Source organism: Bos indicus x Bos taurus, chromosome 28, assembly GCF_003369695.1.
Source record: "Bos indicus x Bos taurus breed Angus x Brahman F1 hybrid chromosome 28, Bos_hybrid_MaternalHap_v2.0, whole genome shotgun sequence".
Classification (NCBI taxonomy): domain Eukaryota; kingdom Metazoa; phylum Chordata; class Mammalia; order Artiodactyla; family Bovidae; genus Bos; species Bos indicus x Bos taurus.
Genome location: NC_040103.1, coordinates 8,975,894 through 9,001,624, shown reverse-complemented (window position 1 = coordinate 9,001,624; position 25,731 = coordinate 8,975,894). Strand labels below are relative to the sequence as shown.

General features: G+C 39.1%; 1 protein-coding gene across 5 annotated transcripts in view; it reads left to right on the top strand.

The window, feature by feature from the left end:
- ERO1B (endoplasmic reticulum oxidoreductase 1 beta) overlaps nt 1-25,731 on the top strand; it is a 72,097-nt gene that overhangs the window by 3,632 nt on the left and 42,734 nt on the right. For all 5 annotated transcript variants that reach the window (XM_027531151.1, XM_027531150.1, XM_027531149.1 and 2 more), the window contains exons 2-3: nt 11,987-12,106; nt 23,452-23,535. In XM_027531151.1, coding sequence (XP_027386952.1) covers nt 11,987-12,106; nt 23,452-23,535 — 204 coding nt within the window. The remainder of the gene's footprint in view (nt 1-11,986; nt 12,107-23,451; nt 23,536-25,731) is intronic.

The following is a 25,731-nucleotide window of genomic DNA, read 5'->3' as shown; positions in this document are numbered from 1 at the left end:
AAAATAAAAAGGTGGAACTAAGCCAGTTCTTTCTCTTCTCTTTAATTCACTAACTTGGAAGAAAATCAGTAAAGAATAAAGGGAAGAATTAATTTTTTGAAGGATATTTCTGTTCACAAGTACGCATTTGTGCAACACATACCCCATGTTCTTGTAAATGAAATGCAAGTGTGCTTTGTATTGGGTTGGCCAAAAAGTTTATTTGAATGAACTTTTTGGCCAACCTTGAGTATGATAAAACACTAGAAACTTAAATTGTAGCGGATACAAATGAGGTAACAAGTTAATCTTCCTATAAAGAAGTAACTTCAGATTTTAAATTTTTTCTAAGTGCATTTCTGAGCTGGCAAGAAATCAAGGAATATATAAAGCCTCCTCCACCCTCCAAAATGGAAAGCCAGAACTTTGAGACTCAGTGCTGCTTCAGTGCCATTACCCTGACCACTTCCTCTGAACTCTGAAGACCTTGAGCTTCTGCTCTGACAACTGCATGGAGTGGCATAAACAAGAAATAAAACCCATGTCTGCCCAAATAGAGGGAAGTAAAAGGGGCCCTCACCATAAGCTTGGGCTCCAAAGAGCTACATCTTAAATATAAGGAGAAATGAAATCCACCACAAGTAAGGGGAGAATGAACAAACATGCTAGGGGAAGGCAGGGGGAAAACTGCCTTGAGAATTTCTATGAGCTGTCCTTATACAGGGCAAATTCATGCTACCTGTGAAGGGAAAATCTTCAAGTGGAAAATTTAATTTGTAGCAATCTCAGGTTGGTGTGCTCTGAGTTTACAGGTAAAAACAAATATCCATCCCCTCTGGAGGGCTTCTCTGGTGGCTCAGTGGTAAAGAATCTGCCTGCCGATACAGGAGATGTAGGAGACATGGGTTCGTCCCTGGGACAGGAAGATCCCCTGGAGAAGGAAATGGCCACACTCCAATAGTCTGACTTGGGAAATTCCATGACCCAGGAACCTGGCGGTCTACAGTCCATGGGGTTGCAAAAGAGTCAGACATGACTTAGTGATTAAACTACCACCATTACCATCCCCTCTGGAGGAATTCATTGTCTACACAGGCCCTAAAGAATTTTTGAAGATGAAGTGTCAAGAAAAATAAGCTAATAGTCAAAAACCACAGAACACACAAAGGCAACGTGAATGCGATATTTAGAAATATAGATTATAGAAGTAGGTCTGTAATAAGTGTAGATTTTTTTCAAATAATCAGGTATTATTTAAAATCACCATGTTTAAATGGGGCTTCCCTGGTGTGTCAGACAGTAAAGAATCTGCCTGCAATGAGGGAGACCTGGGTTCAATCCCTAGGTCAGGAAGATCCCCTGGAGAAGGGAACAGCTATCCACTCAAGTATTTTTTCCTAGAGAATTCCATGGACAGAGGAGTCTGGTGGGCTTAAGTCTAGTTCAGTTCAGTCACTCAGTTGTGTCTGACTCTTTGCGACCCCATGGACTGCAGCACACCAGGCTTCCCTGTCCATCACCAACTTCCAGAGTGTGCTCACACTCACGTCCTTCGAATTGGTGATGCCATCCAACCTTCTCATCTTCTGTCGTCCCCTTCTCCTATTGCCTTCAATGTTTCCCAGCATCAGGGTCTTTTCCAATGAGTCAGTTCTTCGCATCAGGTGGCCAAAGTATTGGAGTTTCAGCTTCAGCATCAGTCCTTCCAATGAACATTCAGGACTGATTTCCTTTAAGATTGACTGGTTGGATCTCCTTGCAGCCCAAGGAACTCTCAAGGATCTTCTCCAACACCACAGTTGAATAGCATCAATTCTTCAGCACTCAGCTTTCTTTTATGGTCCAACTGTCACATCCGTACATGACTACTGGAAAAAACCATAGCTTTGACTAGATTTACTTTTGTCAGCAAAGTAATGTGTCTCTTTTTAATATGCTATCTACTTTGGTCATAGCTTTTCTTTGAAGGAGTAAGTGTCTTTTAATTTCATGGCTGCAGTCACCATCTGCAGTGATTTTGGAGCTCAGAAAAATAAAGTCTGTCCCTGTTTGCATTGGTTCTCCATCTATTTGCCATGAAGTGATGGGACCGGATGCCATGATCTTAGTTTTCTGAATGTTGAGTTTTAAGCCAACTTTTTCACTCTTCTCTTTCACTTTCAACAAGAGGTTCTTTAGTTCTTCTTCACTTTCTGTCATTTATGGTGGTGTCATCTGCATATCTGAAGTTATTGATATTTCTCCTGGCAGTCATAATTCCAGCTTGTGCTTCATCCAGCCCAGCATTCCATGGGGTCACAAAGAGTCAGACTAACTAACTATCTAACTCAGGAGTGAGCAACTAACACTTTCACATGTTTAAATATGAAGACTTAAAAGTATGAAAAAGAACAAGAAATTTTAAAGAATGGCCCCAAAGTTCAAAACATAATGAAATAGAAGTTTTAGAAATCAAATTAACAACTTGATGGATGAAGTGGTTGATTATATCCAGCAGAAAAAAATGATTATTGAATTGAAAAACCATTTTATGTCCTTTTTTTCCTTTAATCTCCCAATACCTTCTTTTGATCCTAACTCTTAGCTTTATATTTTACTAAATTGGAATAATCAGAATAATCCACATCTGTCCACCTACTAGTCTCTGACCCACATATTTTGACTTCTGTAGATTATCATAAACTGTTAGTACTCTTATCAGAGACCAATCCCTCCACTTGCATTTTGGTCCCATTCCTTCTTTCCAGTTCAAGGACATGGCTCCAGCAAATTTTCCCTTTCTTTTCTGGTTCATTGATTTTTTTTTTTTCCCCTTCTCTAATGGACTGTTGTTGTTGCTAAGTCATGTCTTGACTCTTTTTGTGATCCCATGGGCTATATAGCCCACCAGGCTCCTCTGTTCATGGGATTTCTCAGGCAAGAATACTGGAGTGGATTGACATTTCCTTTTCCAGGGGATCTTCCCAATTCAGTTATCAAACCTGAGTCTCCTGTATTGGCAGGCGGATTCTTTACCACTGAGCCTGTTACTGTCATCATAAAACATGCTGTTAATTCTACGATTTTAAAGTTCTCTCTTGACCCACTCATCTCTTATGACTCTGCTTAGTTTTTCTCTTTTCTATAGAGAAACCCCTCAAAAGAGTTATCTTTATCTTTCCTATTCTGATCATTTAGCCCATTTCAGTCTGACTTTTGCCTCTACTACTTCTCCAAAATGGCTCTTGTCAAAATCACTAATGTCTTTCTTGCTGCTAAAGTGATTTTTTTGCTAAACCTAAGATTTAAAAACTATTTTGCAGACTTTTTTCATAGCTCATCACTCACTGTCTTTGACATACTTTTGTTTTTTCTTTTTTTTTTTTTTACTTCCAAGATAGTATATTTTTCTGATTTCTTTCCTTTCTGCAGGCCAGTCTTTATTAGAATCCCTTGCTTGTTCCTAATTGTTTGAACCTCAAGGTTCAAATCTTACACTCTCTCTTCTCTCCACCTTGGCCATCTTTTAGTCTCTTGGCTTTAAATACCTGGAATTCAGGAGACCCGGGTTCAATCCCTGGGTTGGGAAGACCCCTGGAGAAGGAAATGGCAACCCACTCCAGTACTCTTGCCTGGAGAGTCCCATGGAGGTTGGTGGGCTACAGTCCATGGGGTTGCAAAGAGTCGGACAGGACTTCACTTTCACTTTCACTTTCTTATGGTATTTAGTATCTATATCTCAGAATCTCTAGTCTAGGATTCTCAGCTCTAGATCCATATATCTAACTACTTTTTCAGTGTTTCCACTTAGATATTAATAGGTATCACAAATTTGATGTATTAAGAACTAAATTCCTGACTTTATCCCCCTCAAATCTGTTCTTCTCACTGTCTCCTCCCCCTTAAGCATATGCTATAGCCACACTGACCTCCTTGCTATCCCTCAAAGATGGCAAATATCCTCTTGCTTTGAGTCCCTTGGACCTGCAGTTTCCTCTACATAGCTAACACACTTCTCATGTATTCATATGGTTCGCTCGCTCACTTTCTTAGGTTTCTGCTTAAGTGTCATGTTACCTGCCGTGTTCACTTACCTAAATTGTCACCTTCCATGATCATACAATATAAAAGAGAAACCCTTCATCCTCACCTTGTACTACTCCATATTCCTTTCAGTTCAGTTCAGTTCAGTCACTCAGTCGTGTCCGACTCTTTGCGACCCCATGAATCGCAGCACGCCAGGCTTCCCTGTCCATTACCAATTCCCGGAGTTCACTCAGACTCACGTCCATCGAGTCAGTGATGCCATTCAGCCATCTCATCCTCTGTCGTCCCCTTCTCCTCCCACCCCCAATCCCTCCCAGCATCAGAGTCTTTTCCATTGGGTCAACTCTTCGCATGAGGTGACCAAAGTACTAGGGTTTCAGCTTTAGTATTCCTTCCAAAGAAATCCCAGGGCTGATCTCCTTCAGAATGGACTAGTTGGATCTCCTTGCGGTCCAAGGAACTCTCAAGAGTCTTCTCCAACACCACAGTTCAAAAGCATCAATTCTTCGGCGCTCAGCTTTCTTCACAGTCCAACTCTCGCATCCATACATGACCACAGGAAAAACCATAGCCTTGACTAGATGGACCTTTGTTGGCAAAGTAATGTCTCTGCTTTTGAATATGCTATCTAGGTTGTTCATAACTTTCCTTCCAAGGAGTAAGCGTCTTTTAATTTCATGGCTGCAGTCACCATCTGCAGTGATTTTGGAGCCCCCCAAAAATAAAGTCTGACACTGTTTCCATTGTTTCCCCATCTGTTTCCCATGAAGTCATGGAACCAGATGCCATGATCTTAGTTTTCTGATGTTGAGCTTTAAGCCAACTTTTTCACTCTCCACTTTCACTTTCATCAAGAGGCTTTTCAGTTCCTCTCCACTTTCTGCCATAAGGGTGGTGTCATCTGCATATCTGAGGTTATTGATATTTCTCCCAGCAATCTTGATTCCAGCTTGTGCTTCTTCCAGCCCAGCATTTCTCATTATGTACTCTGCGTAGAAGTTAAATAAGCAGGGTGACAGTATACAGCCTTGACATACTCCTTTTCCTATTTGGAACCAGTCTGTTGTTCCATGTCCAGTTCTAACTGTTGCTTCCTGACCTGCATATAGGTTTCTCAAGCCTCTGCTTTAAAATTTTTCAGTGGTTTCCTGTGTAACTCAATGTGGTATAATACAAAAACATGCTTGCTGTTTGTCCCCTGTTGTTGGCACAGCGTTCCTAAAACCTTGGAATTTACTGAGAAATAGGAATGCTCCTTTCAGTCATACCTGAGTTTATGCTGTTGAGGTGACTTAGGTGGGAACCTCTAGAGAGCTTAAGGATGATGATCCTGGTCCAAAAAGGCCAAGTGCTTAGAGGATTAGAACTTCTGTCCCTTCCCACTGACCTCTAGGTTTGGGAGAGGGGTAAAGTAGCTTCAGCTCTGTAAAAACTCTTAAGAGAGTTTTTGATGGGTTTTGATGAGCTCCTAGATTGGTGAACACATAGACTTTCTGGGAGGGTAGCTCAGAGGCATGGAAGTTCTGCACGTGCACCCCCAACACCTGTCCTGTGCATTTCCTCTTTTTGTCTGTTTTTGAGTTGGACCCTTTGCAGTAAACATAAGTAAAGTGTTTTCCTGAGTTCTGTAAGTCATTCTAGCAAATTATCAAACCTGAGAAGGAAGTTGTGGGAACCCCTGTTTATAGCCAGTCAGTACAGGTGATCCAGGGCTTGGACCGGTGTCTGAAGTGGGAGCAGTCCTGTGTGACTGAACCCTTAATCTGTGGGTTCTGCTCCAATTCCAGATAATATTAGAATTGAATTGGGCACCCAGTTGATGCTGGAGAGTTGGAGAGTTGGCTGGTGTGAGAAAACATTTGACTCAGAAAAGCCAATATTTTAATAATAGGCCCCTAATTCTCCTTTTGTTATTGTTTAGTTGCTAAGTTGTGTCCGACTCTTTGCAACTCCATGGACTTCCCAACACAGATATTGAACCTGTGTCTCCTGCTGGGAAGGTGAATTCTTTACCAACGAGCCACCTGGGAAGACCCAGTTCTCCTTTTCCCTGCTAGATAATCTTCCTTGTTGTTTCCTGTTGTTCTGGGGCGGCATTGGGCCTTACTGCATCAGGGCCTTTGCATTTAGTATTCTCAGTGCCTGGAATTCTTTTCACCCTCCCCCTTCAAAAAAAAAAGCTTGATTTGCTCCTTCCCCACTTTAACTTTGGCTGAAACTTCAGTGAGACCTTTCGTACCTATCTCTCTTTAAAAATGAGCAGTCCCAGTTTTGTAACACCTGTCTCAATTTTCTAGTTTTCCTTCATATTGCTTTATTATCATCTAACAGACTCTATACTTTGCTCATGCATTTTTTTTCTCTCCTATGAAAATGTTAACACCTGAAGGGAAGAGATTTTTGTCTTTTTTTTCTTTTCTTTCTTCTAAGGACATTGCAGGGCTTATGTTAGGCCCTCAATAAATATGTTGGATAAATGAATAAATGAATGGAAAAAAGTGCAAATAAATTATTCAGAATGAAGCTCAGAAAGGTAACAGAATAGTAAATGTTATAGAGAGCTTAAGATACATGAAGAATAAAATAAGACGGTCTAGTATGGTGCATTCCAGAGGTTAAAATAGAATAGGGAAAAAGCAATATTGATAACTACATTGAAAAAGACAACCCAGTAGAAAAATGAACAAAAGATATGAACAGAAATTTTACACAAGCAGAAAGACAAGTGTTTTATAAAACATTAGAACTTTGTACCTAATGGCACCCCACTCCAGTACTCCTGCCTGGAAAATCCCATGGACGAAGGAGCCTGGTAGGCTCCAGTCCATGGGGTCGCTAAGAGTCGGGCATGACTGAGTGACTTCACTTTCACTTTTCACTTTCATGCATTGGAAAAGGAAATGGCAACCCACTCCGGTGTTCTTGCCTGGAGAATCCCAGGGACAGAGGAGCCTAGTGGGCTGCCGTCTATGGGGTCGCACAGAGTTGGACACGACTGAAGCGACTTAGCAGCAGCAGCAGCAGCAGTGCAAAAAAAAAAAAAAAAAATCAAATATCCTTTACAGTTTGTTCTCTGTATTCATGAACTTGGATTTGTTGTCGTTTTCTGTTCAGACTATACATGAAAGTGAGATCATACGGTTTTTATCTTTCTCTGAGTTATTTCACTTAGCACAGTGTCCTCAAGTTCCATCCATGTGGCAAATGGCCAGTTTTTTGTTTTTTTTTCCATTACTAGGTGTATTGTGTATATATCCCACATCTTCTTTGTTCATCCTTCAGTTGATTCTTAGGTCACTTCCATAGTTGGTTATTGTAAATAATACTGCAGTGAACATGGGGCTACATGTATCTTTAAGTTAGTGTATTTGTTTTCTTCAGGTGAATACCAAAAAGTGAAATTGCTGGATTTTGTGGTAGTTCTATTTTAAAGTTTTTCTGTAACCTCCATACTCTTCTCCATAGTGGATGCACCAGTTTACAGTCCAGCAACAGTGCACAAAGGTTTTCTTTTCTCTACATCCTCACCAACACCTGTTACTCTGGTCTTTTTGATAATAACCATTCTAACAGGTGTGACATGATATCTCATTATAGTTTTGATTTTCATTTCCTTGATGTTGGTGATATTGAGCACCTTTTTGTGTACTTGGTGGCCATTCATATGTCTTCTTTGGAAAAATATTTAGATCTTTAAATAAAAATATTTTCCTGTTTAAAAATACTTTTATTTATTCATTTATTTTTGGCTTTGCTGGGTCTTCATTGCTGCTCAGGCTTTTCTCTAGTTGCAGTGCCTGGGCTTCTCATCACAGTGACTTTTCTTGTTGAAGGGCATGGGCCCTAGGGTTTTCGGTTTCATTCCGTAGTTGTGGTACACGGGCCTCGTTGCTCCTTGGCATGTGGGATCTTCCCGGAGTGGGGTTGAACCAGTGCCTCCTGCGTTGGCAGGTGGATTCTTTACCACTGAGTCACCAGGGAAGCCTCCTCTGCTCATTTTTTAATCAGATTGTTTTTTTGCTATTGAGTTGTGTGAGTTCTTTATATATTTTGGATATTAACCCCTTATTAGATATGATTTGCAAATATTTTCTTCAATTCCATAGGTTGTCTTCATTTTGTTAGTGGTTTTGCTTTGCTTTACAGAAGCTTTTTAGTTTGACATAGTCCTACTTGTTTATTTTTACTTTTGTTACCTTTTAATTATGATATCAAATCCAAAAAGTCATCACCAAGACTGATGTCAAGGAGCTTAAAATCTGTATTTTCTTCCAGTAGTTTTATGGTATCAGGTCTTATTATGTTCAAGTCTTTGATCCATTTGAGTTCATTTCAAATGTGTATGCTGTAAGGTAGTGGTACAATTTCATTCTTTTGCATGTGGCTGTCTGTTTGGTTTCCTCAACATTGTTTGTTGAAAAGACTGTCCTCTCCCCATTATATATTCTTGGCTCTGTTGTCATATATTAATTGACCATATAGTCATGGGCTTCTTTCTGGGCTTTTTATTCTGTTTTGTTCTTCTGTGTATGTTTTTCTGCCAGTATCATACTGTTTTGATGACTATAGGTTTATAATCTAGTTTGAAATTGGGGCACATGATGCCTCCATCTTTGTTCTTTTTCATGATTGCTTTGATTATTCTAGGTCTTTTATGGTTCCATACAAATCTTTAGGACTGTTCTATTCTGTAAAAATGATGTTGGAATTTTGACAGGGATGTATTGAGTCTTTATCCTGCTTAGAGTACTAAGGACATTTTAACAATATTTTTCTAATCCATGAGAATGGAATAGCCTTCCATTTATTCAATATTTTCCATCAATATATTATGGTTTATATGCATTTCACCACTTGGTTTATTTTTTCCCTAGGTATTATCTTATTCTTTTTGATGTAATTGATTGTAAATGAATTATTTCTTAATTTCTTTGATAGTTTGTTATTAGTGTATGGAAACACTGTACACTATTTTCAAATATTGATTTTGTGTCCTAGAACTTGCTGAATTTATTAGTTCTGTTTCAGTGAATGAAGTCTTTAGGATTTTCTGTATATATCATCTGCAAATAGAATTTTCTTCTTCCTTTCTACTCTGGATGCCTTTTTTTCCTTTTTCGTATCTAATTTCTACTTTTAAAAACTTGGTTATACACAAAGTTTTTGTTTAGTAGTTTAGTAGTCCTTGCTGCTGCTGCTAAGTCACTCCAGTCGTGTCCGACTCTGTGTGACCCCATAGACGGCAGCCCACCAGGCTCCCCCGTCCCTGGGATTCTCCAGGCAAGAACAATGGAGTGGGTTGCCATTTCCTTCTCCAATGCATGAAAGTGAAAAGTGAAAGTGAGGTTGCTCAGTCATGTCCGACTCTTCAAGACCCCATGGACTGCAGCCTACCAGGCTCTTCCATCCATGGGATTTTCCAGGCAAGAGTACTGGAGTGGGGTGCCATTGCCTTCTCCGTAGTAGTCCTTAAGAGTTAGAAATAAGTACATGGTAATTTTGTATACCTTACTCCAACCCCTACCACAAATAATATGTTTGTAAATGCTGCAGTTTACTAACTAAAAGTCAACAATTTAAGAAAAATTTGTAAGAATGAGCACTCACTCATTCTTACTGGGTAAAGTATTTTTAAAGCCTAAAAAGCTTTTTGGTGTGTATTTTGTTTCCTTTTTTCCCCTATTATTATTTAGGGGCCTAGAGTGTGAATGGGACACATTTACAAACTCCCAGGGAAAAAGCATAAGACAGAAACAACTAGAAAATTTCCATTTTTAAAATCATTGTTTGCATATATTATGCCTGTGGATCACATGAATAACTTTTAACAGGCTGAATTCCATTTTTGTTTTTAAATTTTAGTTTTAATTGCAATAATTGTTTGTTCCATGAAATCGTGAGAGTTCAGTTCAGTCACTCAGTTGTGTCCGACTCTTTGCAACCCCATGAATCACAGCACGCCAGGCCTCCCTGTCCATCACCAACTCCCGGAGTTCACTCAGACTCACGTCCATCGAGTCAGTGATGCCATTCAGCCATCTCATCCTCTGTCGTCCCCTTCTCCTCTTGCCCTCAATCCCTCCCAGCATCAGAGTCTTTTCCAATGAGTCAACTCTTTGCACGAGGTGGCCAAAGTACTGGAGTTTCAGCTTTAGCATCATTCCTTCCAAAGAACACCCAAGGCTGATCTCCTTCAGAATGGACTGGTTGGATCTCCTTGCAGTCCAAGGGACTCTCAAGAGTCTTCTCCAACACCACAATTCAAAAGCATCAATTCTTTGGCGCTCAGCTTTCTTCACAGTCCAACTCTCACATCCATACATGACCACTGGAAAAACCATAGCCTTGACTAGATGGACCTTTCTTGACAAAGTAATGTCTCTGCTTTTGAATATGCTATCTAGGTTGGTCATAACTTTCCTTCCAAGGAGTAAGTGTCTTTTAATTTCATGGCTGCAATCACCATCTGCAGTGATTTTGGAGCCCCCAAAAATAAAGTCTGACACTGTTTCCACTGTTTCCCCATCTATTTGCCATGAAGTGATGGGACCGGATGCCATGATCTTAGTTTTCTGAATGAAATAATACATAAAAATGTCATTTACCTTTTATCCAGTTTTTCCCTGGTGGTAACATTTTGTAAGAGCTTCCCAGGTGGCACAGTGGTAAAGAATCTGCCTGCTGATGCAAGAGATGCAAGATATGTGGGTTTGATCCCTGCGTCAGGAAGATCCCCTGGAGTAGAAAATGGCACCCTACTCTAGTATTCTTGCCTAGGAAATCCCAAGATGAAATCACCAGAGGAGCCTGGTGGGCTATAATCCATGGGGTCACAAAAAGTCAGACATGACTGAGCACATACACACATTTTGTAAGCATATAGTGTAATATTATAAATAGAGCACTGACAATTGATGTAATCATGTATGTTCATTTCACTTGTTTCATTTGTGTATCTGTGGATTAGTTCTATACATTTATATCACATGGTATGAGTTTGTATGTCCACCACTGCAGTCAGGATACTGAAAAATGTCATCACTGAAAGAATCCTTTCTGTCCCTTTATAGCCACACCTACCTCCTTGCTTCCCCACTCCAACTCCCATCCCCTACTCCAGTCCCTAAGCACTGGCAACCAGTAGTCTGTTTTCCATTTCTAAACTTTGTTATTTCAAAAATGTTATATAAATGAAATCTTGTAGTATCTCATCTTTTGGGTTTGACTTTTTTTTTACTTAGCATAATTCCATAAAGATTCATCCTAGTTGTGCATGTTAATGAGTACCATTTTTAAATTTAGCCGCAGAATGTTTTGTGGAATTTTTCGACTGTGAATTCACTTTGTAAATATCAATTTCTCCTTTTTGATTACCTTGAGTAGTTGATAAGATAATTTAATTTAAAATACAGTAGAGTTGGGACTAAGTTTTATGTCTACTTTGGAAAAAATTATTTTAACCTTGCTAAGCCTTAATTTCCTTTTATGTAAAGTGAGAAGAATAGTGCCATTTCATAAGGTATTTAAAGGGCAAATGTGTTAATATATGTAGTGCTCTTAGCATCATGTCTGTCGTGAAAGGGTTCCATAAATGAGAGTCTAAAAGAAAGGTAGAGTTGCTGCAGCAATATTATTACAGCCTGTGATTTCTAGGTTAATCTTGGAAGTAGTTGCCTTCGTATTCCAGTGACTGTTTGGATTCTGTGTATGTTTAGACAAGGGTGAGAGTATTCAATACCTTTCTTTTTGACCACTGAACAAGAATGTTTATTTCTTTAGAATGGGTATATATAATCCTTCTGTTGCTTTTTATTTAACTGACCATTGTAAAAATTGACAGCTTTAAATGTTATGTATCTTAATCAGCAAATACTGGCTAAGTTGAGGGCATAATTTATCTTATTACATAATAGTACAGATTTGCTAAGGTTGGAACATTAATTTACATCTTTTCTATTATATATGTATTTTTTTCCCCTAGGTCACCGGAGTCTTGGATGACTGCTTGTGTGACATAGATAGCATCGATAACTTCAACACCTTCAAAATCTTCCCCAAAATAAAAAAGCTGCAAGAACGAGACTATTTTCGTTATTACAAGGTATGGTATAACTTTTGATTCCATCGGTACTGAAGATTTTTCTATAGCTGTCTATAGATGTGACTTTTATAACTCTTTGGAAAATCCTTTTCTGTTCTTCTCAGCACTCTGTGTATATCCTTTATCACTGGACTGTATTAACTCTTGTAGTGAAAGCCTGCTAGTCTTTTTGAACATTACGAATCTGAACTCCCTTCCTATGTTTGGGGAATTTCTCATTGGTCAGTTTGGGTTTCATACGCAAGACTCATTCCTCTATAGACGTTGAAAATACCTGGGACCTATTTTGTCAGCCTCCCTTGTGAGTTAGGTTTTGTCATCTAGACACACTTACCCAGGCTTTAAGTTGTGCGGTTGGCAGTGCTGTGTGCTATCAGTGTGAGGTACAAAGTCCCAACAAATGTATTTGTTGGGTAGCTCACTGGAGGAGTGATAGAGCAGCCTGAGGACATAAGCAGAACAGCACTGCAGTAAGACTGCAGCACTGGTTCTTAAGTCTGATAGCCCACTCTAGACCTTCACAGAATAGCCAGTGGTAGTTTAAAGGCAGTGGCAATAACACAGATTCAAAGAACAATGGTTTAAAAGCCGCTGTTATACATTTTTGCCTCTACTCTTGCTCTCAGTATTCAATTGGTTTATAATTTCTTTGATTTTCATTTTTAGTTTATTTTTAAAATTGAGCATGATTTTTTTAATCCTTTTTCTGTATAGGTTATCTTAGTCTTTTAAATAGCTTTGAGGGTTAAAGAATATACTATCTGTGAAGTTTTAAGTTGTATAGAAGGATACCAAAGTAGAGACCTAAAGATTTGGGAACCCATCCCCTTTTCCCATCAGCACCAAGAATATACAAAAAAGTGGATATATTTCCTCAATACAAAACCCTTTAGAGATGCAGATCCCATAAACTTATTTCAAAAAGAAATGTATGCCTAAGCAAACTATTCTAATATTTTAGACATTTTTCATACAAATCACACAGGTTAAAATACCTTCTTCTAATTCCTAGTCCTAAATTTATGTCTGTCTGCATTTATAACTGCTTTCTCTTGCTTCCTTTCTGTTACTAGGCTTACCCATATGAAATTGTTGCTTTTAGAAGTTGGAAAGTTTGACTATTGCCTATTTTGTATGGTTCAGTCTAATACAGTGAAGGAAGTGTTCCTTCTATCAAAGATCATCCCTTCACAGAATGGCCAGATCACACCTCCATTCACAGTGTCGTGGCCTCATTCTTCCACTCCTCCCTTTTTGAAATTGTTTTTTCTGTTTCTGTATCCTCACCCATCTGGTCAATAATAAGCACTCAAATATTCGAATACATGGATGAATATCTCATTTAATCGTTTGTTACACTGAAATCCTATTAGGTCAACATCATCCACATTTTCCAAAAAAGAAACAATGGTTTACGTATCCTAAGGTAGGGTACTTTTGTTGGCTTACAAACAAAACAGAAGTTTTATTGAGAAATGTGAGGCAGCTCACAAAATTGAAAGATAAGCTAAAGAAGCATATTTCAGGTGAGACAGAGATTATAGCAGGGATTAATGGCCATTCTCTTTGTGATACCAAAATTTTGAATTAAATTAACCATTTCCCCATATTTTTATATTATACAAGAGTCAGATTTCTGGGAGGAAAGGTCTAAATTGGTCTTGGTAGGGTTATGTAGCCCTACCCCTTGACCAAAAGACAATTTGGTTAGTAGTTCTATTTGTATTTGCATATTTGCAAATTGTTTCTCAAAGGAAAATTAGGGGATGTTACAGAAGGAAGAAAAATGAAACTCAAATAGGCAGAAATAACAGTGTGCTTGCTAGCCAACATACAGTTCATCCTTATGCATGTGATTTAAAAAATGTTCCAACCAACATATTGAAATTACTCTAAATGTAACCACAATGTATTCATACCCTCTCCCAGAGGAGAGTAATGTAATGATCTAGTTAATCAGTTAGTTTCAAGTCTAAGATGTTTGGGTGCTATCTACTCTTCGAAGATCATGCCATCTGGTCCCATCACTTCATGGGAAATAGGTGGGGAAACAGTGGAAACAGTGTCAGACTTTATTTTTTTGGGCTTCAAAATCACTGCAGATGGTGACTGCAGCCATGAAATTAAAAGACGCTTACTCCTTGGAAGGAAAGTTATGACCAACCTAGATAGCATATTCAAAAGCAGAGCATTACTTTGCCAAGAAAGGTCCATCTAGTCAAGGCTATGGTTTTTCCAGTGGTCATGTATGGATGTGAGAGTTGGACTGTGAAAAAGGCTGAGTGCTGAAGAATTGATGCTTTTGAACTGTGGTGTTGGAGAAGACTCTTGAGAGTCCCTTGGACTGCAAGGAGATCCAACCAGTCCATTCTGAAGGAGATCAGCCCTGGGATTTCTTTGGAGGGAATGATGCTGAAGCTGAAACTCCAGTACTTTGGCCACCTCATGCGAAGCGTTGACTCTTGGAAAAGACTCTGATGTTGAGAGGGATTGGGGGCAGGAGGAGAAGGGGACGACAGAGGATGAGATGGCTGAATAGCATCACTGACTCGATGGACGTGAGTCTGAGTGAACTTCGGGAGTTGGTGATGGACAGGGAGGCCTGGCGTGCTGTGATTCATGGAGTTGCAAAGAGTCGGACATGACTGAGTAACTGAACTGACTCTTCGAATTCTGTCAACGTATGAATTAAAAACAAAAAACAAAAACAGGAAAGCTAAGAGAAGAGGTTAATTTTAAACACACATATATAGTTTTGATTCATCTAGCAAGGAAATACAAGTAGAAAAAAGAGCCTAACCTCTGAGAGCTGATCAGTTGGCTGCTGTAGCTGGTATTTATATTTTCTGTCTTCTACTATCCATTCCATTCTTTTATTTACCAAATATTTATCAAATTAATTTGTAGCAGAGTGTATTCTAGGTGCTGTGGATACAATAGTGAATAAAACAAAACCTCCAAACTTATGTAACTTTTTATTGTGATTAGAAAGACAAACCTTGAACAAGTAAAAAATAAAATATAATTTCCTGTGAAAATGTAAATGTTATGGAGAAAAATAAAGCAAAGTAAGAGAAGTAATAGAGGTGGGGAAGGTAGATAGCCCTGTTTTACAGAAGGTGGTCAGGAAAGGAAGACATTTTTGGCTGCACCATTTGAGCAAAGACCTACCTAAGGTGAAAGAGTAAACCATGACAAGATCTGGAGAAAGAACATTTTGGGGAAGGGGAGTAGAACTACAGGTATAGAGGCACAGGGTGTTTGAAAACCAGTATAGCTGGACAAAAGTGAATGAGAGGGAAAATAGGAGAGGTAGTTAGGGGCCTGATTTATTTATTTATTTTAATTAATTAATTTTACTTTACAATATTGTACTGGTTTTGCCATACATTGACTTGAATCTGCCACGAGTGTACATGTGTTCCCCATCCCGAACCCTGCTCCCACCTCCCTCCCCATCCCATTCCTCTGGGTCATCCTGTGCACCAGCCCCAAGCACCCTGTATCATGCATCAAACCTGGACTGGCAATTCGTTTCACATATGTTATTTACATGCATATGTTATTTACATGCATATGTTATTTTACATGTTTCTCCCATATCATCCTGCCCTCGCCCTCTCTCACAGAGTCCAAAAGACTATTCAATATATCTGTGTCTCTTTTGCTGTCTCACATACAGGGTTATTGTTACCTTCTTTCTAAATTCCATATATATGCGTTAGTATACTCTATTGGTGTTTTTCTTTCTGGATTACTTCACTCTGTATAATAGGCTGCAGTTTCATCCACCTCATTAGAACGGATTCAAATGTTTTCTTTTTAACGGCTGAGTAATATTCCATTGTGTATATGTACCACAGCTTTCTTATCTATCCATCTGCTGATGGACATCTAGGTTGCTTCCATGTCCTGGCTGTTATAAACAGTGCTGCGATGAACATTGGGGCACATGTGTCTCTTTCAATTCTGGTTTCCTCAGTGTGTATGCCCAGCAGTGGGATTGCTGGATCATATGGCAGTTCTACTTCCAGTTTTTTAAGGAATCTCCACACTGTTCTCCATAGTGGCTGTACTAGTTTGCATTCCCACCAACAGTGTAAGAGGGTTGCCTTTTCTCCACACCCTCTCCAGCATTTATTGCTTGTAGACCTTTGGATCACAGCCATTCTGACTGGAGTGAAATGATACCTCATTGTGGTTTTGATTTGCATTTCTCTGATAATGAGTGATGTTGAGCATCTTTTCATGTGTTTGTTAGCCATCTGTATGTCTTCTTTGGAGAAATGTCTGTTTAATTCTTTGGCCCACTTTTTGAGTGGGTCTTTTATTTTTCTGGAATTAAGCTACAGGAGTTGCTTGTATATTTTTGAGATTAATTCTTTGTCCATTGCTTCATTTGCTATTATTTTCTCCCATTCTGAAGGCTGTCTTTTCACCTTTCTTATAGTTTCCTTTGTTGTGCAGAAGCTTTTAATTTTAATTAGGTCCCATTTGTTTATTTTTGCTTTTATTTCCAATATTCTGGGAGGTGGGTCATAGAGGATCCTGCTGTGGTTTATGTCGGAGAGTGTTTTGCCTATGTTTTCCTCTAGGAGTTTTATAGTTTCTAGTCTTATGTTTAGATCTTTAATCCATTGTGAGTTTATTTTTGTGTATGGTGTTAGAAAGTGTTCTAGTTTCATTCTTTTACAAGTGGTTGACCAGTTTTCCCAGCACCACTTGTTAAAGAGATTGTCTTTTCTCCATTGTATATTCTTGCCTCCTTTGTCAAAGAAAAGGTGTCCATAGGTGTGTGATTTATCTCTGGGCTTTCTATTTTGTTCCATTGATCTATATTTCTGTCTTTGTGCCAGTACCATACTGTCTTGATGACTGTGGCTTTGTAGTAGGGCCTGAAGTCAGGCAGGTTGATTCCTCCAGTTCCATTCTTCTTTCTCAAGATTGCTTTGGCTATTCGAGGTTTTTTGTATTTCCATACAAATTGTGAAATTATTTGTTCTAGCTCCGTGAAAAATACCATTGGTAGCTTGATAGGGATTGCATTGAATCTATAGATTGCTTTGGGTAGTATACTCATTTTCACTATATTGATTCTTCTGATTCATGAACATGGTATATTTCTCCATCTATTTGTGTCCTCTTTGATTTCTTTCACCAGTGTTTTATAGTTTTCTATATATAGGTCTTTTCCTAAGTATTTTATTCTTTTTGTTGCAATGGTGAATGGAATTGTTTCCTTAATTTCTCTTTTTGTTTTCTCATTGTTAGTGTATAGGAATGCAAGGGATTTCTATGTGTTAATTTTATATCCTGCAACTTTATTCATTGATTAGCTCTAGTGGGACACTGTAAAAGCAGTACTAAGGGGAAGGTTCATAGCCATACAGGCTTACCTCAAGAAACAAGAAAAAAGTCAAATAAATAACCTAACTCTACACCTAAAGCAACTTGAAAAGGAAGAAATTATGAACCCTAGGGTTAGTAGAAGGAAAGAAATCTTAAAAATTAGTGCAGAAATAAATGCAAAAGAAACAAAAGAGACCATAGCAAAAATAAACAAAACCAAAAGTTGGTTCTTTGAGAAGATAAATAAAATTGACAAACCATTAGCCAGACTCATCAAGAAACAAAGGGAGAAAAATCAAATCAACAAAATTAGAAATGAAAATGGAGAGATCACAACAGACAACACAGAAATACAAAGGATCATAAGAGACTATTATCAGCAACTATATGCAAATAAAATAGACAACTTGGAAGAAATGGACAAATTCTTAAAAAAGTACAACTTTCCAAAATTGAATCAGGAAGAAACAGAAAATTTTAACAGACCCCTCACAAGCACAGAAATTGAAACTGTAATCAGAAATCTTCCAACAAACAAAAGCCCAGGATCAGATGGCTTCACAGCTGAATTCCACCAAAAATTTAGGGAAGAACTAACACCTATCCTACTCAAAACCTTCCAGAAAATTGCAGAGGAAGGTAAACTTCCAAACTCATTCTATGAGGCCACCATCACCCTAATACCAAAACCTGACAAAGATCCCACAAAAAAGAGAAAACTACAGGCCAATATCACTGATGAACATAGATGCAAAAATCTTTAACAAAATTCTAGCAAACAGAATCCAACAACATATTAAAAAGATCATACATCATGACCAAGTGGGCTTTATCCCAGGGATGCTAGGATTCTTCAATATCTGCAAATCAATCAATGTAATACACCACATTAACAAATTGAAAAATAAAAACCATATGATTATCTCAATAGATGCAGAGAAAGCCTTTGACAAAATTCAACATCCATTTATGATAAAAACCCTCCAGAAAGCAGGAATAGAAGGAACAAACCTAAACAAAATAAAAGCTACATATGACAAACCCACAGCAAACATTATCCTCAGTGGTGAAAAATTGAAAGCATTTCCCCTAAAGTCAGGGGCCTGATTTAAAAAGAAAAAAAGTTAGGAAATTCCCTTGGTGGTGCAGTAGTTGGGATTCCCTGCTCTCACTGCCAAGGGCATGGGTTTAATCCCTCGTCAGGAACTAAGATCCTGCATGCTGCACAGTGTGGCCAAAAAATAAAAATAAAACTGTGCTTTCATCTAAGCATTTAAATCAAAATTTGAGAATTAAACAATTACTTAAAAAAAAACTGGAGGGCCATATTGTCACATAAAGTGTGATAAGAAGCTATTAGAGGAATTTGTGCAAAAGAGACAATAAGGGTGGGAGACAGGAAATGGAGAAACGATTTCTGAGGCTGTTGCAGTAGTTCAAATGAAAGGTGATGTGGATGTAGAATAAGATGATAGAGTTGGAAGAGGTGAAAAATGATCCACTTGGTGTCATATGTAAAAGGTAACACAGCAGACTTTTTTGATGGATTGAATGTAAGGTGTGACAGTAACAGTGAAATCAAATATTGATTTCATGCCTAAGTTTTGAGTGTGTTACCAAAAAAATATATCATGACCAAGTAGATTTTATTCCAGGAATGTAAAGATGAGACTTTTAGGTCTTCAACAAGATTCAGTACACATACTGATTTTTTAAAATGGTGATAAGGAAGTATCCATAATTCTTCCTGGAGAAGGAAATGGCAACCCACTCCAGTACTCTTGCCTGGAGGATTCCATGGACAGAGGAGCCTGGAGGGCTACAGTCCATGGAATTGCAAAGAGTTGGACACGACTGTGTGACTGACTTTCACTTTCACTTTTCATAATTCTTTACCATGATAATTTCAAGCAGCATTGCCAGCATCTTACTTGTGGGGAAACACTAGAAGAATTCTCCCTTAAATCAGGAACCATGCTGAGAGGAAACCTCTTGTTTCCTTTAATACTGGACCCTTAGATGAAATAGTGTGTGTGTGTGTGTGTGTGTGTGTGTGTTGTGCTTAGTCACTCAGGCATGTCCAACTGTTTGTGACCCCATGGACTGTAGCCTGCCAGGCTCCTCTGTCCATGGGATTCTCCAGGCAAGAATACTGGAGCAGGTTGCCATGCCCTAATCCAGTAGATGTTGAAATAGCACCTACTGTGTCATTTAATATTGGATCATTTTGGCCAATAGACTTGAACAAGAAAAAGCAACTAGAGGCATAAAATTCTTAAAAGAATAAATAAAGCTATCTCCATGTATAAATGACAAAAGTAGACCTAGAAAACTCTAAATAATAAATTGCACACAAATAATAAAAAATGCATTAAGATAGCAGGTTATAAATTTAATATTGAAAAATCAATATGTTCATAAATACGAACAATGTTATAAGATATAATGGAGAAGAGATCCCCATTTACATTAGCAAAAAAGATAAAATATACAGGAATAAATCTATCAAAAAATAGTTATTATTTCTAAAAGAAGAAAGCTTCAAAACACTTCTTCAAGACACAAAAGTAGGCTCAAACAAATGGGCAGATGTCTTTTGTAGCATAATGATGTTACCTCTCTCCCAAGTTGTGGTTCAGTCCTTAAATTGTGTCTGACTTTTTGCAACCCCATGAACTGTAACCCACCAGGCTTCTCTGTCTCTGAAATTCTCCAGATAACAATACTGGGGTGGATTGCCATTTCCTTCTCCAGGGGATCTTCCTGACCCAGGGATCAACCCTGTGTCTCTTGCATTGGTAGGCAGATTTCCTACCACTGAGCCACCTGGGAAGCCCCAGAGTTAATATATAAATTTAATGTGATCCCCCAAAATAGCAGTAATTTATTTTTCTGGAGCTGGACAAGTTGTCACAGGTTAAGTTCCTGGGTAGCTGACTCTGAGACTGTGTTTAGTGTCCAAGAGGTTAATTAGGGGCAGCTCTTGAGAAGGAAAAGGAAGGGAGACATCAGGACTGGGCAAAGGGGGAAATAAAGCTGTGACCTCAGGTGACACTTTTGGGGGAGTTCTTAATTTTTTGAATTTATTTATTTCATTTTGGCTGTGTTGGGTCTTCATTGCTGTGAGGGCTTTTCTCTAGTTGCAGTGAATGGGGGCTGCTCTCCAGTTGCAGTGCTCAGGTTTCTCCTTGTGGTGGCTTCTCTTGGTGCTCTTCTCTGGAGCTTGGGCTTCAGTAGTTGTGGCTGTGGACTCAGCAGTTTCAGCTCCCGAGCTCTAGCACTCAAGCTTAATAGTTGTGGCGCACCGGCTTAGCTGCTCTGAGGCATGTGGGATCTTCCTAGACCAGGGATTGAACCTGTGTCTCCTGTATTATCAGGTGCGTCCTTTACCACTGAGTCACCAGGGAAACCCCTAGTGGGGAGTTCTTAAGATAGTACAACCAGAGCTGTCCCCACTTCAGGGGGATGTCTAGCCCTTTATTTCCTTACACCAGTCATTGGATGTAGTAACACTGAGCAAAGTGGCTCTCATTAGCCAAGGTTGGCTGCCTGCAGCGTTTCCAGGGCTGGGGTAGAGGCCCTTTCTTCCTGAAGAGTAACTTGAGCAGCCTGTTGCAGTGTGTGCACAGCCTACTCCTTGCATTTTGTATTAATTATCTATCACTGTGTAACAGATTAGCCTAAAACGTAGCAACTTAAAACAGCAAACTGAGAAGGTGCCATTGGAGGAACCCTCAAGGGAATGAGAAAGCAAGCCTTGTGACTAGCTAAATAACAAGGGTCAAGGCTCAGGGACCATGGTGTGCTTCATGTATTTGAGGAACAGCAGGAGGAGGCCCGTGAACAAGGGTCAGGAAACTAGGGAATCAGCCCGTGGGAGGGGCTCTCAGCCATTGAATTGGACTTGTATTTTGAACTGACCTGATTTTCAGAGATATCTTTGTGGGGTGAGAGAGAGTTAGGGTGATCCAGGCTTTTGGCCTGAAGAACTAGAATAAGGGAGTTGGTATTTACTGAGATGGCAAGAATTACTACAGGGAAGAGCACAGTTTAGGGTGTCTTAGTACATTTGAGATGTCTGTGCCTGTCCTGTGGAGGTGTCAGGGAGGAGCTAGATTTGCAAGCCAGGAGCTCAGGGGCACTTGCAGTTTCCAAGGGTGCCAGGTGATTTTAAGCTTCTTTACCTTCAGACATCCTGATGCCTCTGTCTAGAAATCTCTTTCTCTAGGAAACTTCTAGTCATAGCCATTTTACCTGTTACCTTGGAGGCCCTCCTGACATCCCATAGGCAGAGTTGACCACTTTCTCTTCGTGTTGCCAGTTTCTACCTGTTTTTGCCTCTTCCTCTGTAAATTTGGGTATGGCTTACCTCACCTCACGTTTATTTTATTGAGGTGTCTATTATGTATTGTAGATACTGGGGTAAAATAATGAACCAGGCAAAATCCCCATCCTTACAGTGAGGGGTCAGACAATAAGTAGATAATATTCAGGTAGTGATAAATGCTATAATGATACAGCGTGTAGGGTGCTTACTGGGCATTACTTTAGAGAGTCTGGTCAGAAAGGTCTCTGCTGAGGTGATCTTTGAGAGAACCAGAGTCAGACATGACTGAGTGACTGAACTAAACTGAAAGACCTGAGGGGATTGAGCCATAAAAGATCTGGAGGAGCCACTGAAAAGGCCCTGAGACAGGAAAGAACTTGGTGTGTTCCCAGCCAGAAGGCCATTGTGCCTGGAGGTCTGTGGGAGGAGACAGGTCAGAGAGGTGGTAGGAAGCCAGGCGATGGAGGGCCTGTGGATTTAAGGTGATGGGAAGCTGTGGGACGGTTTTGAGCAGGGCTTGGTATGCTCTGAATTGTGTTTTAAAGAGATGATTGTAGCTACTGTGTTAGAGACTAGATAGCAGTAGATGCCGGAAGACTTGCAGTAGTCGGGGCAGGAGTAGGTGGTGACAGAAGAGATGGTGAGAAGTGAACGATGAATTGTTTGCAGGGGATAAAGGAAAGGGAGGAAGTAAAAATAAAGCTTTGATTTTGGGCTTGGGCAATCCATGTGGAGGTACTATTGAATTAATGCCTTCCTGTTAGGTTTAGAATATGAAAACCAGAGTTTGTCCCTGCTGAAATGTCCTGCATGGTCTTGCCTATCTCTCCCTCATTCCCTGCCACTCCCTGCTGCTGCTGCTGCTGCTAAGTCGCTTCAGTCGTGTCCGACTCTGTGCGACCCCAGAGACGGCAGCCCACCAGGCTCCCCCGTCCCTGGCATTCTCCAGGCAAGAACACTGGAGTGGGTTGCCATTTCCTTCTCCAGCGACTCCCTGCCTTCCCCTCTAAAAGTCAGTGAAACTAAGTCAGCTTCTCAATTCCCAGAACCATCCCAGTCCTGTTACCTTTCCATACACACATTTCTACCAACTAAAACACCACCTCCTCCTCAGATGCTTCCAGCCACAGCTCTGATATTTTCCATCACAGAACTCTGGATTTTCCTTTGTAGCACCTACCAGAATTTGTAATTAAGTAAGCACTCAAATAGATGATTCCTGGTTCCCCCAGGAGACTATACGCTGCAGGGAGGGTGTGCTTTTTCTGTCTCTGGAGCCTACACAGTGCCTGGTGCAGAATGGGTGCTCAGTGCACTTCTGTTAAGGGAGTGGGTGCCTGGGAGAACCTGGTCAGTGGGTGATGGTAAGGAGATGGGAGACATTATACAGTGGTCCTGTAATGCTTTCCAGGTTCTTCAGATGAGCAGTGTGCTTGGACTTTATTCCTTTTTGAAGTGTCAGAGGACTAATAGCGTTTATTTTTAAAAATTTATATTAGACCTTGGATGTCTGAAAAACTTGAGTGGTTTTAACTTCTGAGCTGTACAAATGCCACAGGGTAGGATGCTTTTCTTTCACCACCAGGTCGCTGGTGCCCAGCACAGTGATACTTAGCCCTGTAAGACTGTGACACATGTTGACTAATGCTCATTCATTCTTTCTCTCAAGGTTAACCTGAAGCGACCGTGTCCTTTCTGGGCAGAAGATGGCCATTGTTCAATAAAAGACTGTCATGTGGAGCCTTGTCCAGAGGTAAAATAAATTTTTTAAAAATCAAGAAAAGAAATGCTTTCTCTTGGGCTTTTAGATAAGCATGAACTCTACATTTTAGGCTTATGTCAGAGCATTTGGACTTGGCATCAGATTCATATGCCCTCAACTTTCTTCTTTTTAACCAGGTTATAGAAGATTTAGTCTGTACTTGCCACCAAAATGTGTTTGAAGACACTCATGTATCCAGTGATGTTGGTGACTGGATGTAGAACTAGAGTCTGATTCTAAAATGGAGCCCTATTCTAGGACAGGATCTACAGTTAGCTGTTATTTCATGCTTTATTGAATCTGCATCTTGTTTCGTGGGCAAAGAAAATGCTACTAGACCTTAAATCTCAAATTTAGAGTGGGAATTAGAGTGAAAAAAGTTGGGAAATTCAAAGCTTGGAATTAGATCTTCACTTGGTCTCGTTACATTGGGAAGGGAAAGGGCTGTACTTATTAGTAGGGGAATGCTACATTTCAGACTTTATTTTTTGACATCTAGCATTATTAATTATATTCCTCTTTGACATTTTCTTGCCGGGAAAATCCCATGAATGGAGGAGCCTGGCAGGCTACAGTCCATATGGGTCGCAAAGAGTCGGACACGACTGAGCGACTTCTCTTTCACTTTTGACAGTAATTAGTTATAAGCTGTATTTTCATTTTACTTTTTTTGTTCTATTACGTAAAATCAGTCTAGTTTTTGCCTTACAAACAGAAAAAACATCTGAACCAATGTCCTTTCTAAAGGGAAAATTAAAAAAAATTATTTACGTTTTCCTTTAAGAATAAAATGTTTTAACTTTTCAGTTTGAAATAATTTCAGACCTACAGAAAAGTTGCAAGAATAGTACAAACAATTCCCATATACTTTTTATCCATATTTCCCCAAATGTTAAATGTTGATCAAGTTTGCTTTCTTCTTCCATCTATATGTATATATTAATATTATTATTTTTTGAACCATTTAGATATGTTACTGACATGATCTTTTATCCTTAAATACTTCAGTGTATATTTCTTTAAAAACAAGATTATTAACCATAGTGTAATTAACAAAATCAGGAAATTAATATTTATATAATATGAATGTCTATAGACTTTAATCACAGATCACCAGCTGACTTAATAATGTGCTTTTACAGAAATAGCAACAACAACAACTAAGTTTCTGACCCAGAATCATACCTTGCATTTGGATGTCGTATCTCTTTAGTCTTCTTTAATCTGGAATAGTCCTTCAGTGTTCTTTTCTCTTTTGTTGTCTCTTTAACAAACCCCTTCCCTTCCTCCTTTCCTTTTTCTCTTCCTCCTTTCCTTAAAATACACCAGTTATTTTGAGACTACCTCTTATTTTGGGTTTTTCTGGCCGTTTCTAATGATTGCATTCAGGTCATGCACTTTGGACAGTACACCATAGAAGGTATGTTGTGTCCTTCTCAGTGTCCTGTTGGGAGGCAAATTACGTCATCATGATTACATGATTAGGCTTGTATGGGCCATATTTCTTCTTGGAATAAGAAGAAATAAACTGGGAAACATTTTTTGAAACTATGAAAACATCCAGTTTTTTATCGTATTTTTACCATTGTGGTTTTAGCATCCACTCATGATTCTTGCCTGAATTATTTATATGATGATTGTCCAATTGTGATTTTTCTGATTCCATTTCTTCTACATTAGTTGACATTCTACTGCATAAAGAGCTTTTCCTTTATTTATTGTATGTTTATGTCAATATGGACTTGAATTATTATTTTAATTTAATATCATTACTATCATTATGATTTTTAATAACAGCTTTATTCAGACATAATTGCCCTACCATAAAATTAACTCATTCTAAAGTCACAATTCAGTGAATTATAGTATATTACAGAATTGCACAACAGTCATCACTATCTAGGTGTGATACATTTCACTGCCCCAGAAAGAAACCCCTACCTATGCGTTTCCCTGTTTCCTACTCTCTCCTGCTGGAAACCACTAATCCATTCTGTCTCTATGAATTTGCCTATTATGGACACTTCATGTAAATAAAATCATACAGTATGTGATCATCTGTGACTGGTTTCTTTCGCTTAGCATAATGTTTTGAAGGTCCATCCATGCTATAGTGTGTATCAGTACTTCATCTCATTGCCGAGTAATATTCCATTGTATGGGTATACCTCATCTTGTTTATTTATC